At 42.3% G+C, this 22351-nt stretch overlaps 1 protein-coding gene across 1 annotated transcript; it reads right to left on the reverse strand.

Annotated features, from left to right (window-relative positions):
* Positions 1–331: 331 nt before the first annotated feature.
* LOC137159876 (butyrophilin subfamily 1 member A1-like) lies at positions 332–18961 on the reverse strand. Its single transcript, XM_067558352.1, has 13 exons — positions 18851–18961; positions 16847–17194; positions 15747–16028; positions 13487–13591; positions 12798–12818; positions 11316–11336; positions 9221–9241; positions 7451–7471; positions 7000–7020; positions 3968–3988; positions 3517–3537; positions 2149–2181; positions 332–843 (listed from the first exon to the last, which is right to left on the reverse strand). The coding sequence occupies exons 1-13, from the start codon at positions 18948–18950 to the stop codon at positions 332–334; spliced, it is 1527 nt and encodes a 508-aa protein (XP_067414453.1). The 5' UTR covers positions 18951–18961.
* Positions 18962–22351: the final 3390 nt, after the last annotated feature.

Here is a 22351-nt window from a genome sequence, read left to right on the forward strand (position 1 = left end):
CCCTCCCTGCCGCTGCGGAGCTTCCAGCTTCTCCCAACCCCCCAAACCTCATTAATTAATGCTGGGTCCGGCCACCCCCACGTCTGCCTGTCCCCAGCCCGGCTGTTAATTCTGCCCCTGCCCAGCCCCACATCTGCCCCTCAGGGCCCCTCTGCTCCCCCTGCAGCTCCAGGGGTTCTTCACCCTCCTCCCCCTCCCACCCCTGGTGCTGCAGGGAGGGGGAAGGAGCTTCCAGGGATCATAGAGATGAAGGGCCTGGGACTGGGCAGATGGGAGTCCTCCAGGGTCATAGAGACTAGGGTGTGTGCAGCTAGAGAGGGTCCCCAGTGTCTCAGGGACACAGGCTGAGCTGGGATCCCACCACGCGGAGCCAGGGGCGGATTCTCCCGCCAGGGACAGAGGCCGGCGGGAAAGTGAAGATCGGGGCCTGGTCACCAGCATCGAAAAATGTCACCTGCCCCCGGTCACAGTCCAGACACACCCGGATCCTGCTGGGGACCTGGCTCAGGGGCAGGGGGGTCGCAGGGGAGGTGAGAGCCCGGAACTGATCCCCCAACCGCCGCACAGCCCAGATCCCCTCCTCAGGACTAAAGCTGATCCCTCCCTTCCTCCTCACAGACTCTCTGGCCACCCCCACAGCCCAGCATAGCCCATCCCCCACCTCCACCTCCCAGTAATGTCTCCCCGAGGTGAATCCCTCACAGCCCAGCACACAGAGCTCAGTGTCAAATCTCTCAGGGTTGTTGGGCAGATCCTGCCGTGTGCCTGCCCATCTCACACTTTTCCCATCCGCAGACAGGATGAGCTGGGGATGAGCCGTGTCTGGATCCAGAGTCACATTCACTGGGGAGAGAGAATCAGAGCGTTAGGGGCAGAGCTCAGCCCTGGGGAGGGTCTGATGGTGTCAGTGACCTAATCTGCCCCGCCTGGAGCGTGAATCAGGAAATCTCCTTCCTCCAGGATTTACCCGGCAGCTCTGAGTTGGCAGCAAAGCACTGGGGAGAGTCACTGCCTGGCAGAGACGAGTCAGTCACAGAGGGAAAGAATCAGCTGGGCCAGGCCTGGGACTTGGAATCTTTCCCCCCTGCCCCGAGAGACTCTGGGGGCCCTGGCAGATTGTACAGCTCAGTGAACATTGACAGAGCTCCCCTCCCCCTCCCCATCTTGAATCTCACTGTGTCCCTGCTGCCCCTGAGCTGGACTTTGGTTTGGGGCCTCCCTCCCGCTGGTATCCTGCCTGCTCTGAGATGTCAGTCCTCGGACAGCAACGGGCCAAACAGGAGCAGGATTGAACATACCCAGAACTGCACTGCTCTGCAGCAGTTACAACACAAAAGTACATGAGCATGAGGGAGGGGTTAACACAGGGGAAGGGCTCCTAGTTGAATGAGGAAGAAGCAATGTGTGGGGGGAGCTGTGGAGTAGGTGGCTGGTGGAAAGAAAGAGAGGGCCATGCTAGTGCTGGGAGACTGAAGTGATGTCCTGTTTAACAGGGACAGGAGAATTCTGGTACCATGGTAGCTGGAGAGAAGAGACAAGATCCCAGGTTGCAGAGCCCGTCTGTGCTGGTTTTATTCTGCTGTGTCCTAGTTTAGCAGCCTGGTCACAGGAGCTCCCTGGATTTGTATATTGGAGCCCGGAGAGCCTGTGTCTGTGATCAAGGCTCTGTCCCTCTGCTTGGGATTGGAGCAAGGATCACCCACAGACACACTCCCTGCTCACTAAGTCAATATGAGGTCACTGCAGAGCTACTGGCTTCCTCCATAGAGAAGATGAAGGAAGAAACAGAGCGGCATTGGAGACAGGCCACCAGAACCTGGAGAGAAAACAAACTCCCCTGGGCTAGAGGTTGTGGAGCTGTATTTCCCACTGGCTCTGTGCAACGAGTGGAAGCTGCTGTCACAAATCTCTGTTGGGTGCAGAGCTCATGTAGGCAGTGGAGAGGCAGGAAGAGTAGCTGCAATATGCTACAGATCATTGTGGTGTGCTAGGACACAATCACAGCCCTGCCTCACCTCATGCTGTGCTGTGAAATGCAGGATGCTGGGGAATGAACTAACACGTCCACTGCCACATTCAAGGAAAAAGAGGAACATTGTCCCATGGGAACAGATATATAGACATTGATAAAATACTATCGTTAATTACCTTCTTCTATAGGTGCCACGTGTTTTCTCCACCCTAAAACCAACCACATAATTAGAGATGAGAGCTGATCTCAACAAGTATTTCATGGTTCAATATTGTACAAACTATTACAATGAGGGAAAAATAAAGTGATAAGTTTTTCAGAAGTATCCTGTCATATAAATCATCAGAACCTCCACTGACCTGCATGAGTCTCTCTCCCAGGGTGTATCTTCACTGCAGAGTTAGCCCAGGATCTTACCTGGCTGCTGCCCCTAAGCTGTTTATTGCTCAAGCACAAAAACTCTGACTCAGGTTTGCTGGTTCTTTAAACTCAGGCTGGCTGGCAAGACTTTGGGTATAGGCTATAGTCCAGGTTCCACTTTAATTTAGGTTGGTTACCTGGGTACTTTGAGGTGTGGATGGAGGCTAATCCTTTCAGCTGCCGATAGTCCTCCAGTGCTTTCCCACAGTTCCCCTGTGCCCATATTTTCTTGGTCATTACCTATACCTGTCTTCTGTACCAGAAGCCACCTTCCAATGTATAGACCCTGTACATACCCAGCCCAGAGCCGAGCCAAGCCATAGTGAGCCCCATTTATTTGGAAATTGGGCAGATATTCTTTATGGATTAAGTGAACAGAGGCATGGACAGGGATGTCTGAGTTATGTAAAAGTTGATATGACTTTTTCCCCCCTGACAGAAGAACAAATATGTTCATTTACTGATTTACCACAGGGCATTTATATAGGGCCCATTACTGTAATGTCAAGGTGCACTACACTTTATTAGCAAAAAAGAGATTTGAAGTATGCATATGGGAGCCTAGGCTTTGCAGAACCTTGTCTCAGGTGGAACCAAAGACAGACAGCTGGAACCCCCTGAGAACTGGGAAAGAGGGGGAGATGGAGGACCAAGCAGAGCACAGTTGTGTCTGCTATGATCTGATTGTCTGGTTCATTTTCTATTCTCTCTCCCAACCACCTCTGCCACCACCCTCTATCAATAAATGCACATATATTCTTCTTCTTTATTAGGAGAAGAAATCTGAGGGAAATCAAACTCCTCTTCAGGATGTCAAACGAGAGAGTCCTTGGGTCCCTTCTTGTCTTAAAATCTGTGACTCTATGACTCTGTTACTTATCAGTCTCTCAAATTAACTTTTGGTGTGAATTGTTTCCCCACATTTTATAAAATTACACTAACCCCTCAAAAAAAAAAATAGTAATAAAAAGCAAGTAAGCAGACTAAAAGAAGTTTCATATTACAACACAATTGTAAAAGATAAATTTAAAAGTGAACAGCTCTATCACAATTAAACAAAGTCCCCCAGGAGGATCCAGTTTGGTACAAACAATTTCTTGTCAGAGGATGATAAAGGCACTTACTTATTTCTTGATCCCGTTTTTCTAAAATGTAAAGAGAAATAAATATATATGTTTATTAGGCGTTTTTCTTTCCTTATGTTTTATTTCTCTTTACCATCAATAGCACAGTGAAGTCTGGGAGAAATCAAACTCCTCTTCAGGACATCAGATGAGAGAGGGACCAGTGACTCCTTCTGCTCTTAAACTCTGAGACTCTATTTCTAATCAGTTTTTGGTGTGAAATCTATCCAATTATTTTTCCCCCACATTTTATACAATTACAATAACTCCTCCAAAAGGAATAATAATGATAAAAAAGTAAACAAACAAACAAAAAGGTTACATATTGCAAAAAAAACTATAGAAGTTAAATTTAAAAGCAAACAACTCCACAACAATTCAACTAAGTCCCCCATGAGGATCCAATTTGATACAAACAATTTATTGTTAGAGGAAGGATACTGACACTTACCAATTTCTTCATCTCTTTTGCCTAAAAATTAAACAGAAATACACATATTGTTTGTTAGGTGTTTTCCTTTTCTTATGTTTAATTTCTCTTTATCATCAGTATGACAGTAAAGACAGAGATTATTTCTATTCAATCTCCTCTTAAGAAGGTCAAAGTAGAGGATCTGGTCATCCCTCCTAGTCTTAAACTCTACAACTCTATTGCTTACCAATTTTTCAAATAAGTTTTTGTTGTGAACTGAAATTCTTCCAGTTTCATCTTTCACCACATTTTATAACAGTACATTGAAAAAGCAACCCCCTCAGTCTGCCACAATACTACTACTACTAGTAGTAAAGCAAGAAACCAACAGTAAAAGTTTTCATATTTCAAATATTTTAAATGTTCAATTTTAAAACAAACACCTCCACCACAATTAAACAAACTCTCACATGAGGATCCAAATTGGTACTAAAAGTATCTTATCAGAGGAAGGATAATGCCACTTACTTATTTCTTGAGCTTGTTTGTCTAAAATTTAAAGAGAAATAAATACATATTTTTGGTAAGTGTTGGTAAATGTTTTATTTCTCTTTATCGTCAATAAAACAGTAAAGATTGAGAGATGATTTCTATTCAATCACCTTTTAAGGAGGTCAGTCTAGAGGATCTGATCAACTTGTCTGGTCTTAAACTCTGTGACTCAATGATTCTATTTCATATTAATTTTTCAAATTAGTATTTGGTGTGAACTGAAATTCAACCCGTTTCGCCTATCCCCACATTTTATAAAGTTACATTAAAAACAAACCCCCACACTGCACCAGAATAATAATCATACTACTACTACTACTACTACTACTAATAATAATAATAATAATAATAATAATAATAAAGCAAGAAAACAAACAAAAAATGGTTTCATATTGGAACTATTTTAGAAGTTCAATATAAATACAAACACCTCCACCATGTTTAAACAAATTCCCACATGAGGATCCAAATTGGTACAAAAAATATGTTGTCAGAGGAAGGATAATGACACTTACTTATTTCTTGATCTCGTTTGTCTAAAAATTGGAGAGAAATAAATATATCTTTTTGTTAGGGGTTTCCATTTTCTTATGTTTTATTTCTCTTTATCATCGGTGTGACAATGAAGATTCAGAGATTATATCTATTCTATCTCCTCTTAAGGAAGTTAGACTAGAGGATCCGATCATCCCTTCTAGTCTTAAACTCTGTGACTCTGACTCTATTGCTCATTAATTTTTCAAATTAGCTTTTGGTGTGAAAATCATCCAGTTTAGTGTCTCCCCATATTTTATATAATTACATTTTAAAAAAAAGTCCCACAAAGAAAGAAACTAGAAGATCTGGTCATCCCTCCTAGTCTTAAACTCTACAACTCTATAGCTTATCAATCTTTCAAATAAGTTTTTGTTGTGAACTGAAATTCTTCCAGTTTCATCTTTCACCACCTGCTCAGAGGTGAGGAAATCCATCTCCATCTCCATCTCCCTCTAGGTCCTTCGTTGCTAGGAGCCAATGTCCAGGTGACTGGAGTTGCCATGGTCTTCTCAGATGCTCTATCGATATAGGGACTAAGGCCCAGACAGCAGGCAGCACCTGTACTTATCTCTTCTAGCCTGCTCTGAGAGCAAACTCTACTTTCCCCCCTACTGGGTAACAATGCCGCATATAGGATAAACTGAGGCACACATATGCTCCATAAACATATTACAGAAAATTCCCAATTCAGCACACCTTCATTAACAAGCCAGACCTCTGTAGATTCTTGTGAAAAACTCTGAGATTGAGGTCTCGTCTGCACTGAAAACTTGGCATAGCCACTTCTCTCAGGTGTGTGAAAAATCCACACCCCTGAGACATGGGCCTCTGCTGAGCTCATGCCCTAATTAGAAGGACTTTAGGGGAAAGGATCTTGGGAAACACCCAAACAGCCCCTAAAAAGTTCAGCCGATCACACACACACCAACCTCTTCCCCCTGCCCACTCCGACACACACACAAATATAAAAATAAAACAAAGAAACAACCAAGCCTATATACAAATGTGTAACTATCGTCAAAACTTGGATTTGTGGAAAGCAAAATTGAAACTTACCAACTTCTTCAGTGAGTTTCCCTTAAAAATACAGAAATAAACAAATTATTCTCATCTCGTGCTTCATGAGTGTTAGAACACGACATGCTCTAGTAACAAAATTCACTGGGAGCATAGAGGGGCATGTCCCATTTATTTGGAAATTGGGCAGATATTCTTTATGGATTAAGTGAACAGAGGCATGGACAGAGATGTCTGAGTTATGTAAAAGTTAATATGACTTTTTTTCCCCCCGTGACTGAAGAACAAATGTGTCCATTTACTGATTTACCACAGGGCATTTATATAGGGCCCATTACTGTAATGTCAAGGTGCACTACACTTTATTAGCAAAAAAGAGATTTGAAGTATGCATATGGGAGCCTAGGCTTTGCAGAACCTTGTCTCAGGTGGAACCAAAGACAGACAACTGGAACCCCCTGAGAACTGGGAAAGACGGGGAGATGGAGGACCAAGCAGAGCACAGTTGTGTCTGCTATGATCTGATTGTCTGGTTCATTTTCTATTCTCTCTCCCAACCACCTCTGCCACCACCCTCTATCAATAAATGCACATATATTCTTCTTCTTTATTAGGAGAAGAAATCTGAGGGAAATCAAACTCCTCTTCAGGATGTCAAACGAGAGAGTCCTTGGGTCCCTTCTTGTCTTAAAATCTGTGACTCTATGACTCTGTTACTTATCAGTCTCTCAAATTAACTTTTGGTGTGAATTGTTTCCCCACATTTTATAAAATTACACTAACCCCTCAAAAAAAAAATAGTAATAAAAAGCAAGTAAGCAGACTAAAAGAAGTTTCATATTACAACACAATTGTAAAAGATAAATTTAAAAGCGAACAGCTCTATCACAATTAAACAAAGTCCCCCAGGAGGATCCAGTTTGGTACAAACAATTTCTTGTCAGAGGAAGGATAAAGGCACTTACTTATTTCTTGATCCCGTTTTTCTAAAATGTAAAGAGAAATAAATATATATGTTTATTAGGCGTTTTTCTTTCCTTATGTTTTATTTCTCTTTACCATCAATAGCACAGTGAAGTCTGGGAGAAATGAAACTCCTCTTCAGGACGTCAGATGAGAGAGGGACCAGTGACTCCTTCTGCTCTTAAACTCTGAGACTCTATTTCTAATCAGTTTTTGGTGTGAAATCTATCCAATTATTTTTCCCCCACATTTTATACAATTACAATAACTCCTCCAAAAGTAATAATAATGATAAAAAAGTAAACAAACAAACAAAAAGGTTACATATTGCAAAAAAAACTATAGAAGTTAAATTTAAAAGCAAACAACTCCACAACAATTCAACTAAGTCCCCCATGAGGATCCAATTTGATACAAACAATTTATTGTTAGAGGAAGGATACTGACACTTACCAATTTCTTCATCTCTTTTGCCTAAAAATTAAACAGAAATACACATATTGTTTGTTAGGTGTTTTCCTTTTCTTATGTTTAATTTCTCTTTATCGTCAGTATGACAGTAAAGACAGAGATTATTTCTATTCAATCTCCTCTTTAGAAGGTCAAAGTAGAGGATCTGGTCATCCCTCCTAGTCTTAAACTCTACAACTCTATTGCTTACCAATTTTTCAAATAAGTTTTTGTTGTGAACTGAAATTCTTCCAGTTTCATCTTTCACCACATTTTATAACAGTACATTGAAAAAGCAACCCCCTCAGTCTGCCACAATACTACTACTACTAGTAGTAAAGCAAGAAAACCAACAGTAAAAGTTTTCATATTTCAAATATTTTAAATGTTCAATTTTAAAACAAACACCTCCACCACAATTAAACAAACTCTCACATGAGGATCCAAATTGGTACTAAAAGTATCTTATCAGAGGAAGGATAATACCACTTACTTATTTCTTGAGCTCGTTTGTCTAAAATTTAAAGAGAAATAAATACATATTTTTGGTAAGTGTTGGTAAATGTTTTATTTCTCTTTATCATCAATAAAACAATAAAGATTGAGAGATGATTTCTATTCAATCTCCTTTTAAGGAGGTCAGTCTAGAGGATACGGTCATCATGTCTGGTCTTAAACTCTGTGACTCAATGACTCTATTTCATATTAATTTTTCAAATTAGATTTTGGCGTGAAATTCATCCAGTTTAGTGTTTCCCCACACTTTATATAGTTACATTAAAAAAACACACCCCACAAAGAAAGAATTATAATAATAAAAAACAAATAAGTGAAAAAACAAAAACAGGTTTAATAATGCTAAAAAAAAAAATTAATTTAAAAGCGAACAACTCCACAACAACTGAACAAACTCCCTGTGATGGTGTATACCACTTTAAATCCAAGCCCTTTGGACTTAACGGGGCCGCTGCCACTTTCCAGCCACTGATGGCCAGAGTGGCCACATACATCCTACGCAGCCACCTACATAGACGATATCATCATCTACAGTGAGAGCTAGGCCAAACATATGAAGCATGTAACTCCCTTAATCTGCCAAAATACTACTATTACTACTAGTAAAGCAAGAAAACCAACAATAAAAGTTTTCATATTGCAAATATTTTAAAAGTTCAATTTTAAAACAAACACCTCCACCACAATTAAACAAACTCCCACATGGTGATCCAAACTGGTACTAAAAGTATCTTGTCAGAGGAAGGATAATGCCACTTACTTATTTCTTGATCTCGTTTGTCTAAAATTTAAAGAGAAATAAATACATATTTTTCGTAAGTGTTGATAAATGTTTTATTTCTCTCTATCACCAATGAAACAGTAAGGATTGAGAGATTATTTCTATTCAATCTCCTCTTAAGGAGGTCAGTCTAGGATCCGGTCATCCTGTCTGGTCTTAAACTCTGTGACTCAATGACTCTATTTCATATTAATTTTTTCAAATTAGTTTTTCATGTGAACTGAAATTCAACCAGTTTCGTCTATTCCCACATTTTATAAATTTACGTTAAAAAACAAACCCCCACACTCCACCAGAATAATAATGATAATAATAATAATAAAGCAATAAAAGAAACAAAAAAAGGTTTCATATTATAACTATTTTAAAAGTTCAATTAAAATACAAACACCTCCACCATGTTTAAACAAATTCCCACATGAGGATCCAAATTGGTAAAAAAAAATTGTTGTCAGAGGAAGGATAATGACACTTACTTATTTCTTGATCTCGTTTGTCTAAAAATTGGAGAGAAATAAATATATCTTTTTGTTAGGGGTTTCCTTTTTCTTATGTTTTATTTCTCTTTATCATCAGTATGACAATGAAGATTCAGAGATTATATCTATTCAATCTCCTCTTAAGGAGGTTAGACTAGAGGATCCGGTCATCCCTTCTAGTCTTAAACTCTAGGACTCTATGACTCTATTGCTTATTAATTTTTCAAATTACTTTTGGTGTGAAATTCATCCAGTTTAGTGTTTCCCCACATTTTATATAGTTACATTAAAAAAACACGCCCCACAAAGAAAGAATGATAATAATAAAAAACAAGTAAGCAAAAAAACAAAAACAGGTTTAATAATGCAAAAAAAAAAAAAAAAAAAAATTAAATGTTAAAGTGAACATCTCCACAATAATTGAACAAACTCCCTGTGATAGAATATAGCAGTTTAAATCCATGCCCTTTGGACTTCACAGGCCCGCTGTCACTTTCCAGCCACTGATGGACAGAATGGCCACATACATCCTACGCAGCCACCAACATTGATGATATCACCATCATCATCACCCAGTGAGAGCTGGGCCAAGCATATGAAGCATGTTGCTGTGGAATTACAAGCTCTCAAAGAGGCAGTTTCGATGGCTAAGCCATGCCGCCTGGCCTACCAAGAAGTCATTTACCTAGGGTATGCTGTGCAGCGGAAGGGCAGACAGCGCAGCTACAATCTTTCTTGAAAGAACTCCATTCCCTAGTGAGCTGCCCTGTCCCTTCCACAAAGAAGCAAGTGCGGCAGTTTTATGGGATTAGCGGAATACTATCCACCGTTCATCCCAAACTTCACTGCCAGAGCTGCCCCTTTGACAGGCTGGTTAAAGACACTGCACCCGAAAAGGTCCATTGGACTAAAAACCGTGACAAGGCATTTAGGGCACTAAAAGACCCATTGTCCCAGCAGCCAAGAGAATTCCAATCAGACTTCTAAAAGTCCTTTATTCTCCAAAGACATGTGTCTCATATCAGATTCAAGAATTTGGAGGAGGAGAACACCTTGTTCTCTATTTCAGCAGGAAGTTGTTCCCACAGCAGGTAGCCTAATTGATCAACAGGAAGGAGGCCCTGGAAGTGAAATGAGCCGTTGATGCCCTAAGCAATTATCTGTGGGGACACCCCTTCCACCTAGTAACTGACCATGCCCCACTCCACTGGCTAAACTCAATTACACACCATAACCAGGTAACATGCAGCGGTATCTCCCAATGCAGCCATGTAGCTTTCAGCTGGCACATCATTCAGGCACAGAAAACAAATATGCTGACTTCTTATCACAGGATGGAGGGGACACGAACTGGCCCCAGGACACGACAGCCCAAAGTCTGAGGGAAGAGTGTGTGAGGGGACAGTATACAAACCTACCCTTGGCCTGAAGGGTGAAAGGACAGTACTGGGGCCAGGTATCCCTGACCCTCCAGCCCTGCAGATCATGCTCCAACTGGAGAAAGGGGTGAAAAGGGAGTAATCCAGCTCAGAAGGGAGAGGCTGAGGAGGACAGACCTACCCTGAAGGGTCCTGACAAGAACATAAGAACGGCCATATTGGGTCAGACCATTGATCCATCTAACCCAGGATCCTGTCTTCCGACAGTGGTCAGAGAAGCCTTCCAACAAGGCTGCCAGAGAAGTCTCCCCAAGGGACTGACTGTATGCTTAGCCTGGTTGGGGCTGATGCTTTGATTGCCTTTTCTTTTCCTTTTCACCTTATCTTGGACTGGAAGCTGGAGGAGAACAGCAGAGGTAGGAAGTGATGCAGTGAGGGCGACTCAGAGGACCACTTTGGGGACCAGACATTGTTGACCCTCCTCTTGGGTCAGAGCCAGGTGGAGTGGACGGGCCTGGACTCCCCTACCACTGTGTGACTCCCTGCTCCTCTGATTAAAAGAGGACCTGGATGGCAAGACCTGCCCACTGGGAGGGGGCACTAAGTGTACGAACCACTAGGTCACCTAACCCAGCGACACTCATTTACACTCCCACGTGAGGATCCAATTTGGTACAAAATCTTCTTGTCAGAGGAAGGACAATGACACTTACCAATTTCTAGATCTCGTTTCCCTACAGAATAAAAAGAAATACATATCAAAGTGTATGAGTTTTCCTTCCCTTCTGTGTTGTTTCTCTTTATCATCAATACAAATGTTAAGGCAGGGGGATTATTTCTATTCAACTTCTTTTCTATCGCTTCTTCCCACACCCCAAATAACATTGTGCTGTGAAGTGTATCTAATTTAGACTTACTCCAAATTTTATAAAACTAGACTCTGTCAAGGGCCACACCCCATCACAGACGGGAAAAGACAAAAACTCCTCTGGGCTCAAGTGCTATTAACCAGGCATTACTGCAGGGCCTGCTCCACTTGGAGGACATGATCTTGAAAGGGAGAGTTTGTCACAGGAAGGGGGTGGCAGGCAGGAGGAAGGCTGCTGGAACTCAGAGGTAGGTGATTCTTGCATCAGAGCAGCTGGTAGGAACACAACTTTTGAACGTTTGCTACTCAAAAGGGCCCTTCAGACCAGGTCCAAGCTGACTGCAGCAGGGAGTGGTTGAAGACAAACCCTGTCCTGGGGTCCAGCTGTCCAGACTCCCTCGGCACACTCTTCAGGGATAAACACACCTCACCGAGCGTTCGCAGTGACACTCAAAGAGCGCTGTCAGAACAGTCGGGTGTATTAGTTACTTGGACACAGCTGCCTAGGAAGCCCTCAGGTTGTCACCGAGAACCCCACTGTCCTAGGTCTGTTTGTCTCTCTGTCTGTCTGACTCCCTTGGTCAGACCCCAGGTGAGAGCCCCGACTTCTTCCAGCAGCCACCACCTATCCCCCACCTCACACCTCTCCAGTCCTTTGCTACTTCAGCTGGGGGATGTTGCTCAACTTCCCTGCTTGGAGCTGAGGAAATCCATCTGCCTCTGGGTCCTTGGTTGCTGGGTGCCAATGTTCAGGTGACTGGAGTTGCCATGGTCTTCTCAGATGCTCTATTAATATAGGGACCAAGGCCCAGACAGCTAGGCAGCACCTGTACTTATGTCTCCTACCCTGCTCTGAAAGCAAACAGTCCTTTCCCCCCTACTGGGTAACAATGCCGCATATAGGATAAACTGAGGCACACATATGCTCCATAAACATATTACAGAGAATTCCCACTGCAGCACACCTTCATTAACAAGCCAGACCTCTGTAGATTCTTGTGAAAAACTCTGAGATTGAGGTATCGTCTGCACTGAAAACTTGGCATAGCCACTTCTCTCAGGTGTGTGAAAAATTCACACCCCTGAGACATGGGCCTCTGCTGAGCTCATGCCCTTATTAGAAGGACTTTAGGGGAAAGGGTCTCTGGAAACACCCAAACAGACCCTAAAAGGTTCAGCCGATCACACACACACCAACCTCTTCCCCCCGCCCACCCCGACACACACACAAAAATAAAAATAAAAAAAAGAAACAACCAAGCCTATATACAAATGTGTAGCTATCATCAAAAATTGCATTTGTGGAAAATGGAAAACTGAAACTTACCAACTTCTTCAGTGAGTTTCCCTTAAAAATATAGAAATAAACAAATGATTTTCATCTCGGGCGTCATGAGAGTTAAAACACGACATGCTATAGTAACAAAATTCATTAGGAGCATAGAGGGACATGTCCCATTTATTTGGAAATTGGGCAGATATTCTTTATGGATTAAGTGAACCGAGGCATGGACAGGGATGTCTGAGTTATGTAAAAGTTGATATGATTTATTTCCCCCCTGACTGAAGAACAAATGTGTCATTCACTGATTTACCACAGGGCGTTTCTATAGGGCCCATCACTGTAATGTCAAGGTGCACTACACTTCATTAGCAAAAAAGAGATTTGAAATACCCATATGGGATCCTAGGCTTTGCAGAACCTTGTCTCAAGTGGGACCAGAGACAGACAGCTGTAACCCCCTGAGAACTGGGAAAGAGGGGGAGATAGAGGACAAAGGAGAACACAGTTGTCTCTGCTATGATCTGATTGTCTGGTTCACGTTCTATTCTCTCTGCCCGCACACTTCTGCCGCCCCCACCCTCTATCAATAAATATAAATATATTCTTCTTCTTTTTTAGGATAAAATCAGCAGGTCACACATTCATTTGATGTTCAATTCCTAAATTGCCCTTATTCATTTATTAATATAAAACCTTTATGTCCAGTGTATTTCTCCCTCTGATAGAGTTACCTTTAGTTTTAAAGAGATAAACAGTGAGGCCAATGAAACCAAACGAAACCATCAGGATCACACTCAGAGCTACCATCCAGGGATTCACCCTCGGGAAAAAGGGATCTGAAAAACAAACACCCAGGACTTTCCTTAGTTTTGAAGCAGTGACTAAAGGCAAATGTTTTTATTTCATACAAATACATAGACAGTGCCCAGCAGGATTTGTGCAAGACAAGAGTGAAAGAATGGCCATGTGTGTACTACACAAGCGACCAGAAACTGATCTTAAAAATGGCTCCAACCAACACAGCTTTAGCACTGATTTATCCTTGAAAAAAGAGCTCTGGTTTGATTCATTTCTATTCAAAAGGCTGTAGACTTCAGGGCCTAATTATCTGTTCTCAAAACCTCATTGAGTTCAAAAGAGTTACACCAAATATTTTATCCCTTAGTGTTCAGAAACATTCAGAAATTGTCAGATTATTTAGAATATTTTTGAAAAAACTGCCATTACCCTCAAATATTTGGAGAAATCATAATCACAATTCCTAAAGATATTTGTGCAGCAAACTGTCTAATTTTGATTGGCTGGACTTGTTTTCACAGTGATTCAGTCACAGACTCATAGACTTTAAGGTCAGAAGGGACCAATGTGATCATCTGCTCTGACTCCTGCAAAACGCAGACCACAGAACCTCATCCACCCTCTCCTGTAAAAGAGCCCTAGCCTATGACTGAGTTATTGAAGTCCTCAGATCATGGGTTAAAGACCCCATGATGGAAATAACCCGGATGGACTTTTCAAATGTGCCTCAGGCCTTTTCTGCACATGGTTAGTGCTCTGATCTAGTGAAACTGGGGCCACCCTCTTATGGAGTCATTTTTAAAATTGGTTCAAGAGTTGACAACCTCTGTGGGTTCCAACAATTTATAGAAATTTTACTGCACAAAACGTTGTAAAGCACGAAGGATTTTTCCCCAAGAATCAGGTAGCACAGACAATTCTGAAGAGGTTTTATTGATACACACAAATAAACATAGCTATGGGGAAGCCCAAGCAGTACAGCTTTGTGCTGGCTACTGGTGCTTCATTTTGCTATCAGATACAACAGACTTATATAGGATCACACTTACATAGTGATTGTTGTTATAGGTATTATTCCCAGATGCTGCACGATTTATGGCCCCAGGAAGGGCAAATACCGTTCCCAGAGTCTATATGACTTATGACTTTAGGATAGGTAAACACCATTCCCAGATGTCCCATATTCGGGCGGCTCCTGGTGCCAGGAAGTCTAGGACCCCTGGCAGGCATTTGACCTAGGGCATCCTATCAATATTTTCCTGATTCCACAGTTCCATAGTATGTTTTAAATTCTATATCTATATACTTGTGAACACATTCAAACTACTAGGGTTATACTCGGTGGGGGGTGTAGGATGAAAGGGGAAAGGGGGGGGGAGTCTTCACGGATAGGTGGTAAACAGACAAAAATACAAAAGGCAGTTGTGTGGCTTTTATAGATCTTAAGATTACTATGACTAGAAATTGTCTTAAGCCTAACAACGTTAAATAATAAATTAGCTTAACAGTGCCCTGCCTTCATTTAGCTGAAGTCGGTAAGGAATTGACTGAAGATAAATCTATACAGTGCACACTGAAACTTGTATGAGTGTTCACCCAAGCAAGTGGCATTGACTAACTTAATAGTTAATAAGTGCAACTTTTGTGTGTAGACCACGTTAAATTGAGTCCCTTTGTGGATCTGGACCAGAAGTGTCTTAAGGAGCACAAGTCCCATTGAAAGTCAGTAGAAACAACATCATCATATGATTTAGGTGACATTTCACACAATTAATGAAGAATAAATTGGTGCAGCAACAAGATCTCAAACAAGCCACAGTACAAAATTTACCATATTCAAAATTTAAGGTTGCAGGAACATCTTGTGTCAGTGCATTGAGTGAAAGTTTCTTCTAAAAATGGTGGATGTTTTTGTGTGTGTGTGCGCGCGTGTGCACATGCACTAGAATATCAGGAAAGTCAGGCTTAATATTAAATTTACATGAAATCCAAAACATTCATAGTCTTAATACTCACAATTAAGGGAATCAGGCTGCCTAAACTGTGACCCCGTAAAGATACCAGCCTCCCATCTTCTTTGTTTGTAGGTGGATTATGAAATACCCAGCACAGATGTCTCAGTTCTTTTCTTCCTATGTCATGTGTTATTTCTAGCGATGGTGAGTTCAGGGTGGGATTTGAATGGTAACTCACCTGCTATATAAACTGCTGATTCCTTGTCTTGATTGAGAACGGTGTTTCTGATGCAACAGGACAAGTTTTGGTTTGAGTATTCTTTTATAACGATAGCAGTTTCTGTGTCAAACAGGTTGTTATCCCCTCGGGATTTTGTTTCAGAGAGTGATGGTAAATGTCGCCCATTGAGATGTTTCCACAGCACCTCAGGCTCTGGGTACCACCCAGCTGATCGACAAACCACCCAGATCCCTCCATCCTGGTGACCCTCCAAGGAGATGAGAGGAGCAGAGCCTAGTCCTAAGGGGGAAATACATAAAGGTGTTAATTCCATGAGTTAATTTATAAGGCATAAGGGAGGAGGGATAGTTTGTGGTTCTCTTACTCACACTAATTCATGTGGGTAGTCACTAAAAGGGATAAATAGATACTGCAATCTCTGAAATGCCAGTGCTCATGGAAACAAAAATATGTGAAGAAATATTTAAGATAATAGCACTGTCAGTGGGAAATATTGTCCTCTCAACACAGTATCAACTGAGTGCTCAGCACCTTTGGAGATATGACCCCTTCATTTAGATACCCAAATGGGATATGAACTTCTGTAAAATCTGATAGTAAGTGCATTGGATAGATATATTTATTATAAAAAATCTACTTGGCTTCATGGTTACAGTGTCAAAGCAGCAAGGGAGAAAGATCCATCTTGTCCAGGCGTGGTAAATACATAACTCCCCACCACCACCCCATCACAATTATACAGTTTTGTCAAATAAGAAGGCTGCATCTGATTTTAACTAAAACCCTAAGTAACAACCAGTAGTGAACCAAATGGAAGGCTACATTTGTCCACAGTTCCTTTCCCCCTTAACTAAAGACCCCTTTTGGAATCAATCAAGATTGGGCAAGAAAGTGCCTCAGCCATCCTCAAAATCTTTTTAATAACATGTCGGGAAAGTTGTCACCATATTTTCCCTAGTATGAAAGTGGCTGTTTGCTGAAATTTAGATACACTCTGTTATTGTAAAATATTTCACAAGCAGGGAGTCACGGTGTTGCAATAGGAAAGAATAAAGCCTGCAGACCATGCAAAGATAAAACTGTCACAAACCACTGACCTGCTACCCGCAGTTCTAATATGGTTTCTTCATAAAATGTATCATCTTGAACAAAACAGCGATATTGTCCTTCATCAGAGAGTCTGATACTGAGAATCCTCAAGGGAACATTTCCATCTGTGAGTCCAGCTTTCGAAAGCTCTGTCCTTCCCCGATACTCTGGCATTTGCCCTTCATCCTGATCCACCCCATCACGATACAGGTGCACAAAGGATAAAAACTCAAACCGGAACCATCTCACCTCCATGTTTGCAGCGCTCATCCTGGGGGACAGGTGACAGGGTAACACAGTGTCCTGACCCAGGGTGGCAGTGACAGGTTCAGGGGATCCAATCACTGTGAACTTTGCTGGAAAATGCACCAGGACAAAAACAACAACAATACTAGCTCAGAAGTGGTGGGAATTGGATAGGAAGGACACATCCAACAGATTCCATTTGATACAAACTTTCCAAAAAGTTCAGGCAGAGACAGACACCGGCATGGAAAATTTCAGCCTGAATGTTTCAGGGAGAGCAGTGCTCATGTGCAGTGGGGGTGGGGCTGTGCTATAAGAACACTCAGCCGCAGTGCATGGCCCAGACACACAGCACTGAGAGGGGGCGTGGAGCTGATAACAGACAGGCTTGGCGCATGGCAGAGGCACAGAGCACTGGAGTGAGTGGGGAGCTGGGAATAGGTAGGTTCAGTGCATGGCACAGGCAGGTGGTGCTGACACGGGGTGGGGAAGCTGAAGAGGGGTGCGTCAGTCCATGGCACAGTCACACATCAGAAAAACTGAGGCAGAGAACTGGGAATGGACGTACTCGGTGTATGTTTGAGACTTCCTATTCAACAGCCTGTTTTCCTAAGTGCTCTCAAATTGACATGCTTCCTGACATTGCCATGACATTCACTGGGCCTCACTGGGGCTGGTGCGGGTCATATTTGGTGTTTTTTTAACAAGGTGCTCCTGAGACAGAGCCCTAGTGCTACAGCCAATTGTTGGACTATTAAGGTTCAATACGTCATATGGTCAAGAGACCAAATAACCAAACTTAACCAAATGTGTTGCCTAAAGACAAAACAGTTCACTACGAAAAGGAAAAATACACACCGTCTTTCTGGGAAGCAAGTCTTATCTGGCAGTGAGCTCACCTAACACAGAAGGTGTGCTTCAAAAATACACCCCCAAAACCACTTATATTTATATCATGGCAGTTTACAAGTGAAAAATCTCTTTATACATCACCTAAGAGCCAACCCATCAGTGAACGTGTTGTTACTTGTTCTGTACATTCCTCTCTGTTTTCGACAGCTCATTCACAATCAGGGGGGTGTAGAGGTACATCCCAGCCATTGCAAGCACACACCATTAATGTCTTGGCTTTGAAAAGCTTCTTTTTTCTATTCTGAACGCTAACTTCAGCTATACAATGTATTCTGGGATATTTGATATTGGTGAACAAATTTGTGGGAAAAATATAATACAGTTAACTTCCCAACACTTTACATATATATATATAATGCATGTTATAGGACCAACGTGCACTAATACCTAATAATAAGAAGCACACTACACCTAACAAAAATATATTAATTAACAGGCCCAATAAAAAGTCACATGACATCAATATATTCTGCTTCTTACGTTTTTGTGCACATGTGCGTCTCAGACTATGGCTCTGATCTTTTTAACATCTGATACCCACTAAATTAATTTTTTCATTATTGTTATTAAACTCATGAATAAGTATCCATCCAATGCTTTGGGCATCCTTGACAATCTTTGAAAAATACTTGTGTGAAGAAACAGCCCTGTACACTGTCCGAGGAGCAAATAAAAGAACCCAGCAGCAACACAATCAGAGCAAAAATTGAATAATGAAGTTGCTGATCTTGCTGTGTGTTTAAGTTTACACACTGTGAAAAGTTCAATTGACTTTGAGTTAAGCATGTTGTTACGACACTTCAGGGGCCTAAATAAATCCTCTAAGAAACAGCAGACACATTGCGGCTTCCTACCTGATTCCATCTTGTGAACATAAAAAGTAAGGAAGAAAATAATAAAACCAGGGAGAGGGGAGCTGGCTCTGGAGTTGTGGCAGAATGAGAGAACCTTCATCTTCACTGTAACTTGATCTAGACAACAGGAAGAAGGCAGAAAAAACGTAGGATAGTGAGCATAACTCTGATTAACATTATATCATTAAAGACAAACATTATAGAGGCCACATTAAATAAAAAAGAAATAAATACATTGTTCAGTGAACTCTTTCATATTATGGAGGTAGAAAAGCCATTCGATAAAGTTGAAAATGTTTTTCCTTTATGAGTCTGATTTTGTCCCATCCCTGCGAAATCCACATTAAAATAAATTCAAGTCAGTGTAAAAGTTGGTAATAATTTCATCAAAGGAGAAAAAGTTTTGAGGAATGAAAAAGACTAGGTGTGTGTGTGTGTGTGTGCATATATGTGAAAGAGAGAAAGAGAGTCTTGATTTTCTTTTACCCATTTCTTTTCTTTCAGCATATCACAGGTTAAATGATTCAGTCCCATAACCAGAGCTATAAAATAACAGAGAAGAGAGAGAAAGATCCTGCAAGGAATAAATGTCTAGTAGGAGTTATAAAAGAACAATGGAGATAGTATTCAAGTGACAGAAGCTCACCTTCCTGATGAATCCTGGAAAGTTTTGAGATCTCAGGTTTTCTAAAATCCTCATCCGTTCTCTTCTAGTTAGTTTACATTGTCAGTGACTATTTCCGTTATGAGGCTGCAAAATTAATTCTTAATAAAAAATTACAGAGGCAAAGAGCTGAATCCCAGTCTTTCCTTCCATATTTCTGCCAAAACTGTCTTTTTCTTTGTCGGACACTGAAGAGAAATGTGTCTTTCTCGATTCCTGCACAAAGATAGGAAGCGAAAGTAGAGAAGTAACTGGAATGACGTGGTGATTTCAGTCCCTATCTCATCCTCGTTACACTTTGGGGATAAGGCTCCTCTCTCCAAGAAGCCCTCCTAGGGTGCTAGTGTTCATGGCAGCAGACTCAGGTTTCCAAGTGCCTCAATCTGGCTGAAGGCGAGAACTGCTAAATACTGTCATAATATTCATTATATTTTTCATCTCATTCTCCAAATGGAAACTCCCCTTTTAATTACTTCAGAATAAGCAACCTTTGTACTGCTAAACTGAGGTTTATGGTGAAGCCTGTGTCTTTATTGCTGTAAGGTCTGAAGGTGAAAGCCCAGCCCATCTCTGTTCTCAGATCAGAGTCTAACCAGGATCAAACAGTGTTAGTAGATTCCCAGCTCGGATGGTCCGTGCAGACACGGGGCTGTCCTGGGCCAAGTCATCACCGCAGGTTCCTGAATCCCTGAATCAAACCCTCCAGGTTCTTGCTGCTCCTTTACAAGTGGGCAGCGCATTGATGGGGTCAGACCAAGACAATCCCAGTGCGATGGTTTCACAGGTCCATGTAACAGTCTGACATCACCTGAACAAGACTTGAAACAGCAGGGAAGCCCTGACTGCATAGAATAGACTGAATAGACTGAATAGAGTTAATAAACAGACCAGGTGGGGCAGGGTCCTTTCTTTTATTGGAAAACTTCTGTTGGGGAGAGACAAACTTTCCAGCCTCTCCCACTTCTGCAGCAGGACCATTCAAGGCCCATTAACACCCCTTCTCCTCAGCGCCACGTCAGTCTGAGCTCTGTGTGTCTGCGCCCTGCCCCCAGCATGCCATGTCCCAGAGCTGAGCTGAGCCGAGCCAACCTGCTGGTGCGCTGGGAGCAGTCCAGCCATCCAGGCCCCACAGAGAACTGACCCAGCCCAGCCGGGACTCTCTCAGCCTGGTCCCACTCAAATCACCATCCTGTACTTCGTATTCCCCCCCCCCAGCACTGCCCACCAGCCTGTGCCAGGGATGGACTTGGGCACTCACCGGGGGTGTGACCAACATCACAGGATTTAGGACAATCTGAGATATTTCAAACGGATTTGAGAAAAAATATTGTGGGGAAGTTTGTTTTTGTTGAACTTCCTGCCATTCACCATCAAACCTGCCCCCCACCCGCCACACACACAAACCTGGTCCTCCTCTCACACCCATGTCAATGAGGGAGACTTTCCCCAGGAACTGAAGGACGCCAATTAAGCAGGGACGGTTTCTGTTTGTAATGAACTTTTCTACTAGGTAGTTTTAACCTAAGGAAAAATATTTGTCCTTGTTTTGTTTGGTCCATTTCCCTAGATGGCTGTGTTGTGTTGTGTTGTGTTGTGTTGGGACGGGGGCAGGGGTCTGGTTTCCCTTCTCAGGGGCGCTGCCCTTTGTGACATACCGGGCTTGAGAGGTGCTGCTGATGGGTAACTTGAGCAACGGATTGGACCCAAACCGAGTGCAGCAGGGGAGGTAGCTCTGGGTGTGCGTTTCCCCTCTAGCTACAATAGGTTCTTTTATGGCCTCCAGGATCACAAGAGCTGAGTGATACACACATCTTCAGTGTATTTATCCTCACAGCAGCCGTGTGAAATAGGGAAACATTCTCACCCCTTTTCACAGATGGGGGTTGAGGCCCAGAGAAATGAAGTGACTTGCCTGAGGCCACAAAGAAAATCCCGCAAAACAGAGAATATAACCTGGGTCACCAGTCTCAGGTTCACGCCATGACCACTGGACAATCCTTCCTCTGTAGTTACAGCTCCTCCTTATGCAGTTCTAGCCCTTGTGCTTGACTTAGTGTATTGTAAGGCTTGAGGTTGTTTTCAGCTAACAAGCTGTAGGTCCAAACTCATGTAAAGGGCTAACGAGCATACCTGAGTCTCAAGGACAACGGCTGGTGTAAACACCCGATGGCTCAGGAAGCCAAATGTCCTCTTACTGCTTCTATTCCAATGAGAACAGCACATTTGCTTTTAGAATTTCTGTCTCATCTGCCATTTATCTGTAAGGACCTCCCCCACTTCCTCCACCTTACTCCCACCCTGAGACGTAGCCCTGGCATCCTTGATGTAAGTAGAGTGATTAAAGTGTCTCTTCATGTATGTAACGACCATTATCACTGTTGTTCTCTCGGGATGGGACAGTGTCCGTATTTGTAAGTGAATAGATAAAGAATTTAAAACATACTATGTAATCGATAAGAAAGCGTATATAATTGATCATGTAACACCATGAAGTTGAAGCTGATTTATCAGACTTCCCGGTATTGTGAATAAACCTCTTCAGTATTGTCTGTGCTGCCTGATTCTTGGAGAAAGAATCCTTCGTGCTTTACAATTTGGCGCAGCGAGCAGGATGTGACTGGGATCCTCGGAGTGCTTCCCACGACCAAGGACAGAGGTGAGTACCTTTTATACTTACCACCTCTGGCACACACCTTGGTCTGGGACTCTCTGAGATACCCCTTCGCACCCCCCCCCTTTTTTTTTTTTTTTAAATAAAACGAACCAAGAATAAGGCACAGACAAGAGAACTGAACAGGGATTGTGTTTTGGGGTTGTAGTTTTGGCCACGTTTTCGG

Source organism: Emydura macquarii, unplaced genomic scaffold, assembly GCF_026122565.2.
Source record: "Emydura macquarii macquarii isolate MOO-44397 ecotype Brisbane River unplaced genomic scaffold, CSIRO-AGI_Emac_v2 contig_1961, whole genome shotgun sequence".
NCBI lineage: Eukaryota > Metazoa > Chordata > Testudines > Chelidae > Emydura > Emydura macquarii.

Excerpts from the sequence above, each read along its gene's own strand:
- LOC137159876 (XM_067558352.1), bottom strand. The coding sequence starts at position 18,950 with ATGAAGGTTCTCTCATTCTGCCACAACTCCAGAGCCAGCTCCCCTCTC. Across the intron at positions 9,242-11,315 it reads GAAACGAGATCTAGAAATTG|ACAAACGAGATCAAGAAATA; the intron begins GTAAGTGTCATT and ends TCCAATTTTTAG. Across the intron at positions 7,472-9,220 it reads CAAACGAGATCAAGAAATAA|GCAAAAGAGATGAAGAAATT; the intron begins GTAAGTGTCATT and ends TTTAATTTTTAG.